The sequence below is a fragment of the Triturus cristatus genome, chromosome 11, assembly GCF_964204655.1.
Source record: "Triturus cristatus chromosome 11, aTriCri1.1, whole genome shotgun sequence".
NCBI classification, from domain to species: domain Eukaryota; kingdom Metazoa; phylum Chordata; class Amphibia; order Caudata; family Salamandridae; genus Triturus; species Triturus cristatus.
In genome coordinates, this window is record NC_140594.1 from 364,559,791 (window position 1) to 364,573,211 (window position 13,421).

Sequence of the window (13,421 nt, forward strand, 5' to 3'; positions counted from 1 at the left end):
TTGTGGGCTCTAGGCATGTGATTTGGCTTATGGCCAGGTCCAGAGAAAGCCCAGACATCCACAGTGCTCACAGTGTATGGTCTTTGCTATGATTAGATGCACAATGAATTGTTTTAACTTATGTTGCCAGGGTTTGCCAAATTATAACAAAAGCTGTAATTTTCCAAAAATAAATTCGGGTTCACAGATCTGAATTTGGACCTGTGAATCCCCCATGAAAAATTAAAGTTTTTAAAATAATTTTTGTACCCTCCTTGGGGCCAGGGAATACTCCCCCAGCACCACTTAAACCATCTTTGTCAGACTTTAGTGCATGGCATCCTGCATTGGGAATCTGATTATATTATTTTGCATCTTGTTCCAATGGTGTTGGGGATATTAATATCAGGATGAAAAGACCCGCGCCCACCTAGGTGGCATGCTTCACCAATAGGCTCAGTTCCACGCTAAGCGGGTGGTGCAAAACCCAGAAGGCATCTCTTGCAGGGGCACTTTGGTTGAGATCTTTAATATGCCCCGTTTGAGTGAGATATAGGGGATAGTGGGTGTCATAAATATGTTAAAATTGCCTGTAGAGAACCAAGTGTCTTTCCTTTTATTTATTCTATAGTGTTATGACCAGAATTAAAATAAAAAATAAAAAAACAATTGAACATTAGTTGTTCCTTGAACCAATCTCCCTGTCAAGGTCACTTGGTGTTTCTTCAGGACCGGAAACTGAATGATCTACTATTTAGGTAAGTGATATTGGTATTAATTGCCCTGAAACTAAATCAAGTGGCTATAGGTGCAACAAGCCCAGAAGTGCAGGAAACTCGGGTAATTCTGTCCTTTTTGTACCACTTGTGTAGCTCTATGCGGACCCCTCAGGATACATGAACTCATCACACATCCAGTTCAATAATGGTGTGTTCACAGTCCACACACCTGCCCCTGTTCCCACTATCTCCTCTATCTCACTCAAACTAGGCTTATTAAATATCTCCACCAAAGGGCCCACTGGGCATTGCACGTCCCGCCCAGCTTTGAGCAGTGCCCAAGATCGAGCATGCCACCTTGAGGGTTGAGGGTTCTCGCATCCTGAAATTAATATGCCCGGCACCGCTGGACCACGATACAAAACAATGTGATCAAATACGCTACGTCAAACATTTGGTTTTAGGATCCTGTAATGGCCACCGTTACAAAGCAATTCTACTACTGCCTGCCAATCAGTGTGCGTGGGTCCTCAAATGCTCCAACAACCCACAAATTGTGCATTGTATGACAGTAAAACAACACTCCCTTTTCCAATGTAATCACTTTTTTTTTTACCAATGTTTTATTCTCGGACTCAAAGATCCAGATCCACTAATTATCTGTGGATTAACGATTCATATATTAGTCCTGGACTGATTAACGCTTTGAAACACACCTTCACCTTTTTGTAATGCAAATGTATAAAAACTGCATAGAGGATTTACACGAACCCAAACAAAGTCACTGCTCTAAGTACAATTCTAGTTTCATGCCATGTTTGATGTGGAGTTCAGTTCAACGGCTTTTACCCCTCCTCTCCCTGAGCCCAATATGCATTTGCACGAACTTAACATGAAGAAAATGTGTCATTTGAGCTATCTGATTGGGAGGTTTGTGCAGATTCGTCAAATGGATCCAAAGTTACAATCAAAGAAAAAACACCCAGAAATTGAGTCTTATCCATAAGTACACAGTGGATGTTGCAGACTGCGTAATTAATGTACGTGAACATACACAGAACCCTCACACCCTGTCACAAACACCATTTCCCTCCTACAGCTCTTGACATTGTCTGTGTAGTACAAACACACTCAAGATTAAACAGCAGGTCTTGGCAACCGAGAAAGAATTAAGGGCCAGATGTACATAGCGGCGGTCGCAAAATACTGGTCACATTGAAACAGTATTCTGCACAAAAGAAACTATGGATGTAGGTTTTCTGCTCACAATTTCTCACTATTAAGTCTCACTGAGCAATAATGCACAATTTATGACCCTACTACTTGATGGCTTTTAAGGCGACAGATGAGAAAGTCATTACAATAAGGCACTTCTGAAGGCTGTAGATGTGAACAGCTTGATCTGATACCCCCTCCACCCCCAAAGAGTTATGTCATCAGCATCAATAAGTAATGCCTGCTCTCCTTCCATGCTACGCAATCTTTTCATTACAGCACAGGAGTCTTTTCATGGTCTGCAAGCAAAATGGGTGTGATAAGCTGATATAAATATATAAAATTGCAGGTATTAGTTTGCTCTTGTTTAATTTCTTCACAGTTCCCCACTGGGGGACTCTTCATGGAGTGCAGCCTTGGAGATTGCCTACACAGATGGCTAACATTCTCTGTGGAAGGAAATAGAAAGTAATTACAACTGGTTAGTCCCCACTATAAGCATATGCAAACAATTACTAATATATACAAAGGGTAGGTACAGAAATGTGTCCCTCACCAATTTTATAATAGATTACTCATTGTGGCACATTGAACAGAGGAGCAGTTGATAGGTTCAATCTCAGCGGTGTTGTACTCGTTTCAGCCCATTAAAAAAGGAGGACATGGAGCAGCAGAAAACTCTTCTTGTGGTATGTACCAACTAAAATAGGTAAATAGGCAATATGTGCAATGTGTGAAATTAAACATTAATAGGGCTAGACTCACACACTCAAAGATTGTAGTGAATAATATGCTGATTGTTATCACGTTATTGTTAGTTGTTGGCGTGCAGGAAGGTATGGCCTTCTGATCAAAAGGGTCTCCAAATACTTGAGTAGCGCTTCCCTCATGGGGAGCGTCCTTTGCGTACACTGCCGAATTCCAAATGGAGGACAATATTCACATTATTTGTAATAACCAACTTTGTTCAGTTCGAAATGTCTGAAGTTTATTCTTCCATCTTGAATGTACTTATTCATGTATGCAGTCAATATACATCCAATATGAATCACTTCTTGTGAATACATCAATCGTATGTTCGTAACAGGATTGATCATCACTCTTTGTAAATCATCCCAATGCATTTCGGGCTTGTATTAGCCCTTCATCAGGGGTAATTCCTGAACAAACAAGTAACGCAAAATAAGAACTACTGAAATGGTGTGGAAGTGGACCATCACCGTCTGTTCAGGGCCCTGTGACTTTGTGTGGTATGCATCGCATCAAATAGCAGGTTATGTGTGTTAATGAAACTTGTTGTGATCGCTGAACTGGGATTGTCACTATTAACCGTCGTCAAACAGTGGAAAGGGGGCATACACCACTATTATCAATACCACCAGTGATGTGAGTAGGGTTGTGCGATAGGTGTGCTGGGGTAATGACAATTAATGCCCAACGGTACAGTAGGAAGGATATTGGAATTTTACTACTAAATTGTACGTGTTATGCCTACCCCTGATATAACCGATGCCTCTATTCTGGGTTGTTACAAACCCATGTTACGGTAGTGTGAGAAGCTGGCTTGGTATATGATGTACACTCATGTAAGTGGGCACCCTGCACCAATCCAGACAACCCTTATGATGACCTTAGTGGTCTTAGACAACCGTAGAAACCTCTCTAAGTGGTAGCTGTGGAGAGCAGCCTTCAGGCTTAGTCCAGAAGGAGTGTAAAGCACCTTATTGATCTAGATTAAGTGAAAAAGAACCACACAGTGCATTTATAAAAATATGTATTTCTATATATAACACTCACTAACACATTCAGGTATTTCCTAGCCGGAGATGCACACAAGGTAGACAATACTTTTCAACAGAAACAGGTAAGTAGCACGTAATACACAAGGGTCACCAGGGGGGGACCAAACCATATACTAAAATAGTGAAATGCGAACCACTACTCGAGTCAAGACTATACCCAGTAGATGTAGAAGTGCTGGGGACCCAAGGAACCACCCAAGGTAAGTACCCAGGAACCCCATGGAGGCCATGTGCAGAGTGGGAACACGACCGCAAAATCAATGCAAGTCAATGAGTAAGTTGCGGTTGCAATTTTAAAGAAGAAGGACCCTTCCCAGTGGACCCTGAAGAAACCCTGTGGAAGGCAGAAGGTTGGAGTACGACCCCACCCGTGGATACCTTAGGAACCAGGATACCTTCCCCAGGGGAACTGGGTGCATAGGTGTTAAGTGGCGTCGGAAACAGCCGTTGAACTCAATGGAGGACTTCAGAAAGAGGCCGCTGCTGGAAAGGGAGAAGTGCCCGGTGGAAACCAAAGGTGGATTCAAGTCGAGAAGTACCTAAAAGCAGAGGGGACAAAGTTAATGCCACTTGGAAGTGACCAGGAGATACGGAAGACGAATGCCCACTAATGTCGGGGTCTGCATGAGAGTTTACAATGACCTTGGCGCTGCAGCTGTGAGGACCAGGCAAAGCTGTGGAAGACCAGGAGCCGTTCATGAGCTGTTTCACATCGGATGTCGAGGGGTTGGTGTCCGTTGGGAGCACCAACAAGCTTTGGCAACTGCAAACAACGCGGAAAGCGAAGAAGGTGCAGTATCGGGACCAGAAAGGTCCATGTGACTCAACACAAGCAGGGGAGTCAGGGCAGGCCCGAGCAATCAGGGGAGCCCAAAGAATACGAAGATGACCCTCATGAGGACCCACAGGCTGGAGGCACTGGAGTTGCAAGAGGACCTCGAGCAGCTCACCAAAGAGGCAAGCCAGCAAAGCAAGAAGATGCGGTGAGGATGAAGATTTTGGTCACTGGAGATGCTTGAGGGTGGGGTTACTTGGAGCCCGAAGATCTTGGTGGAAGGAAGCCAACAAGCCTTTGCAACTGCAAGGTGACGCGGTGCACAGGAGTTCGGTTCCTGCGGCTCCCACAAGGGATACTGGCGTCAAACTTGGTGAGAGGGCAGGCCTCGAGGGATGTGAAGAACCACCACCTATGTTGTTGAGCCTTTCGGAGTCCGTGGGAGCTCAAGTTCAGCAGACCGGTCAGCTAGGTTGCGGTGCCTGCAGATGCAGGGAAGTGCCTCCTTCACTGCAAGGGAGATTCCTTTAGATGTCTTGGATGCCCACAGACCTTGGAAGGTTCTTGTATGGTGCACAGGCACGGACGTTGCAGCAGACGAGCAGGGCGAAGAGGTCAGGAGCAGCAGAAGTCTTTCCGGTTGGAGCCATGGTGCCCAGAGCGAAGTCTAGAGTGCCCAGACGGCGGAAGAAGTGGTGTTGGAATTATATCTTGTCCCATGACGAATCTAAGGACCCACCCTCAGGTAAGCTCTTAGGTACCCTAAAGAAAAGGTTGGGATGATACAGGGGTACCTCCCTAAGGAGGGGCTTGACAAGAGGGAGGATACTCCCCAATTCTTTGTCCCGGTTCGTGCCAGAGTGGGAGCCAATGGCTCCCTGAACTGGTTTGAATTGGACTATGCATGGAGGGCACCAAGTGTCCCCTGCATGAAGACTATGTGGCGCTAGCAAGCGCTCCCACATTGCCCAAATGCACTAAATCCTGTCTGGGAGATGGTCACACCTCCCTGTGACAGGATACCTATTGTTCTGTCTCAGCAGCAGGAGGGCAGAAACGTGTCTCTGGCCGGCAGCAGCCCTAGCTTGCTGTCCGGATCTAGAAGACTGGTACCGGGAGTACTGAGGGCCTCCCAGAGGAGCTTTGCAGTGCATGGAATCATACCTCCCATACCGTTTACAGTGAGAGGGTATGATTCCAGCATGTTTGATACCAAACGTGATAGGATTCGTTGCAGCTAGTTTCAAGATGGTCACCGCGTAATGACGATGTGCCCCTCTATATGTCATGTGGCTGCCTCACTTACAACCAGGGAGAATGGACTCCATGGGCTGTAGGGGTGTCCTGCTCATGCAGGGGAACTCTCCCACTTAGAACCAAGCACCCTGCCTTCAGAATTGTAGGGCCTGCCTTAGGGGTGACTCATAAGTTTTAAGTGTAGTGGCCCTAGATATAGGTAAACCTATATCTATCGTAAGTGGTGCTAGCACCAACTTACACAGGCTGCAATGGCAGGCCTGTAGTTACAAATTGAGTGGTCTCCCATGGGTGGTTATAATGCACGCTTCAGCCCATGGTGTACCTATGCCCTGGGTACCTCAGTACCATATACTGAGAACTGATAAGTGTACACCAGTGTCCAATCTGGGATGTACCTAGTACATACCAAACCAATTTAGGGGAGAAAGCATAGAGACTGTGGTCCTTATTAGCAGGATCCCAGTCAGACTAGTCAGAAACAGCATTACATCCAGCAAAAAGAGGGGGTAACCATGAAAGCAGATCCTACTTTCCTACAAGTAGTGAGATTAAACTCCGCATGGTATGCTCATAAGCGAAGTCTCTAACATAGCATGTGTGTCGGGTTATGACTACCCCCGACACGACAGATAACTTTGTGCCTGGTTGTGACAAACGTGCGCTACAGTGATAAGATTAAATGTTAAGTGGAATGTTGTGCATAGATAACGGCTCGTAAGAGAAGTATCTAACATTGACTTACGAGGAGACGCGTATTCAAGAATCCGCGTCCTGTTGGATGGCCATTATTCATCCGCGTGTGTTCTCGGTGGTTAAATATGTACAATTTAGCAGCAGAATTCAAATATGCTTCCTACTGTATCGTTAGGCATCAATTGGCATTACCCCAGCACACCTACTGCACAACCCGTCTCACATCACTGGTGGTATTAATAATAGTCGTTTAGGTGCCCTTTCCATTGTTTAACGACGGTTAATTGTGACAATACCAGTTCGGCAATCACAATAAGTTTCATTAACACACACAATCTGTTATTTGATGGAATGCATACCACACAAAGTCACAGGGCACTGAACAGACGGTGATGGTCCACTTCCACACCATAGAAGTTGTTCTTATTTCATGTAACTTGTTCTTTCAGGAATTTACCCCCTGATGAAGGGCTAATTCAATCTCGAAATGCATTGGGATGATTTACAAAGAGTGATGATCAATCCTGTTATGAACATACATCATTGATGTAGTCACAAGAAGTAATTCATATTGGATGTATACTGAATGCATATATGAATGAGTAAATTCAAGATGGAAGAATAAACTTTGGAAATTTCTAAACTGAACATAGTTGGTTATTACAAGTAATGTGAATATCGTCCTCCATTTGGAATTCAGCAGAGCACACAAGGGTCCCTCCCCCGTGAGGGAAGCGCTACTCTCAATGAAATGAAACATTGTCAGTTCGAGAATGTTAAGCAGAAGTGAAGGTCATAATTGTTTTTATTTTGTATATGTATGTTTTACTTTTATATGGCCTTTTTCAAAAGCTCTTTTCATTTTTTTGGAGCCTGGGTATATCCGAAATGTAGTCTCCTTGCCAAGCATGAATAGAGTAGCATGTAATGTGATGATGTATAAATAATAGGCCAATCTAAATTTCTTTCGCATTTCTCTGCAGGCAATTTCTCTCATATCTTCAGACAGTAGCATGCTAGAATAACACCTTGCTCTCTTTCCTGTACATAGGCTACTTTGTTTCTATCAAAGTGCAAAATGTAATTTTCTTACATCATGAACATCTTTTTATTAATATTTATGATAAATGCCTGAGGACCTATGAGGACCTGAAAGCATGCAACTTTAACAATGTTTTAGCCTAATCAAGATATAATCCTTGAATGAAAGTCTACTGTTTTTGTTGTCGATGACCTGCTAGTGGAGTATATAAATTAATCACTGCTCAAAGAAGTTGAAGATTCCATCTCCTACCATACAAATTAACAGACTTGCCTGAAACTGTAACAATAGCAGGCAATACTTCTTGACATACTAAACATTTGACAACCAACAATGTTGCTCTCTGGGCACTAATAGGTTTTCTCCAGGTTTATGGATACCTATGAAGGTGATGTAAGGGGGTTGTGTCCTCAAATGTAGAATAAAAACCATCAGATGTCACATTCTCTGCTTCACACAACAAATATTGTTTAGAGATAATAGAATGGATAAATACCTATGTCCACTGGCTGGTCAGAGTGCACCCGCACTGGGGGCTGCTGCTTCCGACGGACAATTTCCACAATCAGAGGTGCAGACAGACTCTCAAACTCCTTCATCATAATAACCTGATTATAGTGGGACTCCTTCACCACAAAATTCAAGCAGTGCTCCTGGCATGAAAAAACAAAAAAAGGGAAGAGCAGTATTACGTCAGATCACAATTGAGTCAACTCCCAATGGTAAGAAATAAAATATACAACATGACTGCAGAGATGGCCTGATGGCCTCTAAAGTTGCTGCTGTATCACCTGTATTCCTAAATGACACACAAAATAAATAAAGCTACTGTTATTGTAACTCTCCTGCTCAGTGTCAAACATTTAATAAGATACCAAGGAGAGTGATGGAGCAACCCTGTATTATAAGGAATAAAATAACCCGTACTGTGTGTTAAAAGGATATATAAACTCACCTTGGGGTGCTGTGACCTTATTAAGGAGCTTTGCGTTCCGCCTTGTAGCCCAGTACACAGCTATGGAATCTCACACTGTTTTTTTGTTAGTGGACATGGGGTGAGGGTATATTAGCTCATAGCTCGATCACTACATACCAGGTGTTGTGGACATGAGAGACAATATTGGAAGCTTTAAGAAATTCACATTTTCTAACACATGAAGCTAACAATTTAGTGGCCTGCTGCTTATAGATTAACATTTACAAATCAGTGTTTCAGTGATGCTTAACTAGCACATTTAAACTTTAAAACATTAAACTAAAGAGCAAACATTTTTTTTTAATGTACTGAATTCACTTAACTTATGAAAACTCTGTCACAAAATACATTATTGTTTCATTTCTAGAACCTGAAGATTTGTCTATTCACCTTTTAGAACCCAAAGAGACTCACTTCATGATTCACTAATTGCCTCTGCATTTTTGCTTCATGGTAGAGATTTCAATGACACAACAGTTAACTTTGAACCACCTCACGAGATGCTATAACAATCGTTGAATATTCTCATATGTAAAAAAATCCTCAGTGGCTATCTCAAATTGTGCCTTGACACTGTAAACCACTACCACTTGTATTTACTGTTCCCAATATGCCAAGACCTTTGGATTCATCTTTTTAAAATAATTTATTCAATGTCACTAAAACCTGTAACTTTAAAATACTCTTCAAAACCTCATTTCCATAGATGTATTCTGCAAAACATGGCATTGAACTAAGTGTAGCTGCATTTAAATGAGTCTGGAGCACCAGTATAATGTTCTGTTTTAACCTCAAAATTCTTTAAGTTGCCACATTATGCCTCACTATTAAAGTAAACATGACAGAGCCATACATTTGCGCTCGTGTTACTGATGCACTGCTGAAAGCGGGAACAACTCCCTCCGGTAAGAAATTTTCATCCTGGTATTCCATAGTACTCCCGTCATCACCATATTCGTTAATCATCCTTTACTAATAGTTTCATTGTAATCTTCACCACAACGGAGACAGGTAAGTTCAATCTGTAGGTTTTATTTAACACTTCTAATACTTGCTGTATGCCATTCTAAGCTTTGTACAACAGTACGTGCAAATTAGCCTCCATATGAGATGAGCACATCTTATAATGTCCCAATGCATTTCGAGCCCGGGGGGCTCTTCGTCAGGGGATTCTGAAACATGAAAAATAAACAGTTTTCACTCTTCTAAATAATAACACTACAAAATCTCAAACTTAAAAAAATATAATGCTATACATGTAATCTCACAATGTATAATACATTACTAATGGTGCTTACGAGTTGAGAGATCGCTACGAGGGAAGATGGACATTCACGATGAAAGGATTGAGGGATTAGAAAGACGAAACAGCATTTTGTAAGCACATCAACAAGGAGGGATTAGACGTAGGAGTGGGGGTGATAACATCCGGGTAGAAGGACAATGGAGGAGAGTGAAGGACAGATATGAGAGAAATGGGTTTGAATTAGCGTGCGGGTTAAGGTGAATACGAGGCTTTGGACCTATTAGGTGATCATTTGTAAACAGCAGGTGTGAATCTCAGTAACAAGGACAATGGGAGAATGTATTATACATTGTGAGATTACATGTATAGCATTATATTTTTTTAAGTTTGAGATTTTATAGTGTTATTATTTAGAAGAGTGAAAACTGTTTATTTTTCATGTTTCAGAATCCCCTGACGAAGAGCCCCCCGGGCTCGAAATGCATTGGGACATTATAAGATGTGCTCATCTCATATGGAGGCTAATTTGCACGTACTGTTGTACAAAGCTTAGAATGGCATACAGCAAGTATTAGAAGTGTTAAATAAAACCTACAGATTGAACTTACCTGTCTCCGTTGTGGTGAAGATTACAATGAAACTATTAGTAAAGGATGATTAACGAATATGGTGATGACGGGAGTACTATGGAATACCAGGATGAAAATTTCTTACCGGAGGGAGTTGTTCCCGCTTTCAGCAGTGCATCAGTAACACGAGCGCAAATGTATGGCTCTGTCATGTTTTCTTAATAGTATGAGCGGTTTATGGGCGAGCCGCTTTTACTGGTCGCACGCACGTTCTGTTAAGTTTGCAAGTTGTGGACGCATTAAGGGAAGGAGTGCATCCTCATCAATGCCTTTTCTACTCACTATTAAAGTAGTCATTTGTCAAGCTTTCTCTTTTAGTACAATTCTTTTTTTTTATATTCAATTTCAGTCAATTGCATTTTTTATGTTACAAAAGGCAATATATCCTATCCACTTTTGAGAAATGTGTTCAGTGTTGGAGCAGTTTACAATTTAACGCTCTGGCAAAATAGCCTCACACTAGATCCTTTCGCTTTGGACAGGAAATGCATCTAGTTAAGCATTCCCACAGCAAGCCTCAGATCTGTTGTTTACAAATATATGAAAAACATGCAAAGCAGAAAATGCACTGATAAACTCAATAAAGAGAATACTACTGGTGCTACTCTGAAAAATATATGTGCACCTACACACAATTTAGATGTTTTACGTGTGCAAAAAAAGTAATTAACTAACATATCACAATCGGGAATGGTGATATTTTTCATTTGAAAACAGGATTTGTTCACACAATATCCACGCCAATAAGATGGAATCTACAACTGGGGATAAGTTTGTGTGTTTACATACAAAGGTTGGTAAACATTGCTATCGATGCAAGGAGTTCTCACACTGAAAACACTCATATTTTTTGAAAAGGGAACGAGTAAATGTGTTTGCAGGGCAGCTATTGTGAGGGACTTCCCACAAAATTAACGGGGTTGTAGGCCAAGAGCTTCTACACAGGGATACATATTTTAATAAGGGATGAAAAAAATGCTTTTTTATTAATTTCTGTGTGTGGACACGGGTACTTGTAAATTTCAGTACAAAAATATTTACATTTTGAGGAGGAGCCTAGCGCGCATCCAAGATGGTCGCGTGAGCACAGGGCTCCCCGGACCCTTGCTGCTCCTCGGAATTTATCCTGAGAATATCCTGATGTGGTTTATGGAATCTGGCAGATGAAGACCGGCTGAGCACGTATCTCTTTTCAGAACTCGAATCGGACCTGGGAATCCTGAGCTGTCGTTGTTCGAACTTTTGGGACCCACCCGACGGAGGTGCCCGGGGCGAGGGTGAACCGTGGAGCCGTGTTGTAATTGAACAACAGCGGCTGCAGTGCGGTGCCAGTGGCCGCTCTACCACTTTCGGTTTCACTTTCGGACTTCAGGGGGCTGGCCTGCGAACGCACTTGATGTGGCGAGGTGTTTCCTTGGCCTCTGCACGAGGCCTTGTCTCCACCTGCCACTAGTGTGCCCATCGCCTTGGGTCCCCCCGCACCGCTCTCTTGTGGTCCCTGGTGAGGCGCTGGTCTGCGGTGCCGGTGCCCCTACGACTCTTGATCGGCGGTCCCCTTCGGTATCCGTGACCACATGGGGGGCAAGGGGGGCCCCGAGGGGCGTAAGACTAAGGCCTCCCTCCGCGGGGGACCGGTCCAGGCCAACAACATGGACCGCTACACTCAGGGCAGAGGGTCCCCTGGAGCGACCAGCCCCCCCCCGGATGCCACCGGCGGTGGCACGACCGTCTCTCCGGGGCTTTCCCTGCAGGACATCATGGGCGCCATTGATGGCATCAGGGAAACCATCGCCACGCAATACGAGGCCCTGGCCCGTAAAATCGACACGGTGGCAATCGATGTCACCTTAATTCGGGCAGACCTCTCCAAAACTAACGAGAGGGTTCAGGCTCTCGATGCGCGGACCTCCACCCTTGGTGCGGATGTGTCGGACCTGCAGGCCGCGCTGGGTGACATTAAGGCGGTCAACGATCAGATGGCTCGGCGGCTGGAGGACTTCGAGGGACGGGCCCGACGCAACAACATCCGTGTCATAGGCGTACCGGAGTCCTCCGACAACCGCCCGGTTGACCTCCTGGTCGAGGAACTCATCCTCCAACAGTTGGCCCCTGCAGGCCTAAGCAAGTTCTTTGCCGTGGAGCGGGCCCATCGAGTTCCGGGCGGTCGGCCGCGGCCGGGGGCCCCCCCCGAGGCCTATCGTGGCCAAACTGTTCTACTATAGAGACCGAGATGCGATTCTGCAGGCCTCACGGGTCCACGGCCCGGTTCGTCATGAGAACTCATCCATTAACTTTTATCCGGACTTTACCCAACTTGTCCAGAAACAGCGGATGGGATTCCAGGGGGTGAAGCGTCGTCTCCGTGAACTGGGCCTAAAGTACTCTATGCTCTACCCTGCAAAACTCCGAGTGGAACATGAGGATCGGACTGCCTTTTTTGACTCTCCTGTGGCCGTGAGTGACTGGCTGGACTCGCTGCCGGACAGAGGTGGCCGTCCCGGGCCCTCTGCAGGCGCCGAAGGTGACGGGTCCCCTTTGGAGTGACTTTTGGTCCTTGATTCTGCCATTTTGCACTGTTCAGCTGGGTTTTACTTCTTTTGTTCATTTTGTTTCGCTAGGACCTGTGTGGGGGGCGGGCGGGGACGGGTCCCTTTCCTCCTCCGGGGTCTTTTCGTAGAATGGGGTTAGGAGGGCGACAGGCACACTGCAAGTTGGGGGGGGTTTCTGGCCCGCAGGGGTGCAGGGTGGGGGGAGTTGGATTTGGGGGGGGGAGGGGTTGTTTTGCTGTGTGTGTTTCGTTTGCAGGGCGAGGTACTGATTTTTGTCCAGATTCGGGAACTGTGCTACTGAATGGGGGGCCTTTGATCTATTGGAGGGGATGGGGGGGGGACGGGTTGAGGCTGATGTCATGGAACGTCAATGGGTTGGGGGACCGTATCAAACGGGGTGTAGTACTGCAGTATTTGCGCCGTCTGACTCCTGATGTGGTGTTTATCCAGGAGACGCATCTGGTTGGTAATGTTTGTCATGCAATGAACAGGGGGGGATACCGCCTCGTGGCCCATTCTGGTTTCACAACTGGTTC

The 13,421-nt window shown here is 44.7% G+C and overlaps 1 protein-coding gene across 2 annotated transcripts in view; it reads right to left on the reverse strand.

Annotated features, from left to right (window-relative positions):
* LZTR1 (leucine zipper like post translational regulator 1) overlaps positions 1-13,421 on the reverse strand; it is a 238,383-nt gene that overhangs the window by 73,076 nt on the left and 151,886 nt on the right. For both annotated transcript variants that reach the window (XM_085633897.1, XM_085633896.1), the window contains one exon: positions 7,982-8,138. In XM_085633897.1, coding sequence (XP_085490023.1) covers positions 7,982-8,138 — 157 coding nt within the window. The remainder of the gene's footprint in view (positions 1-7,981; positions 8,139-13,421) is intronic.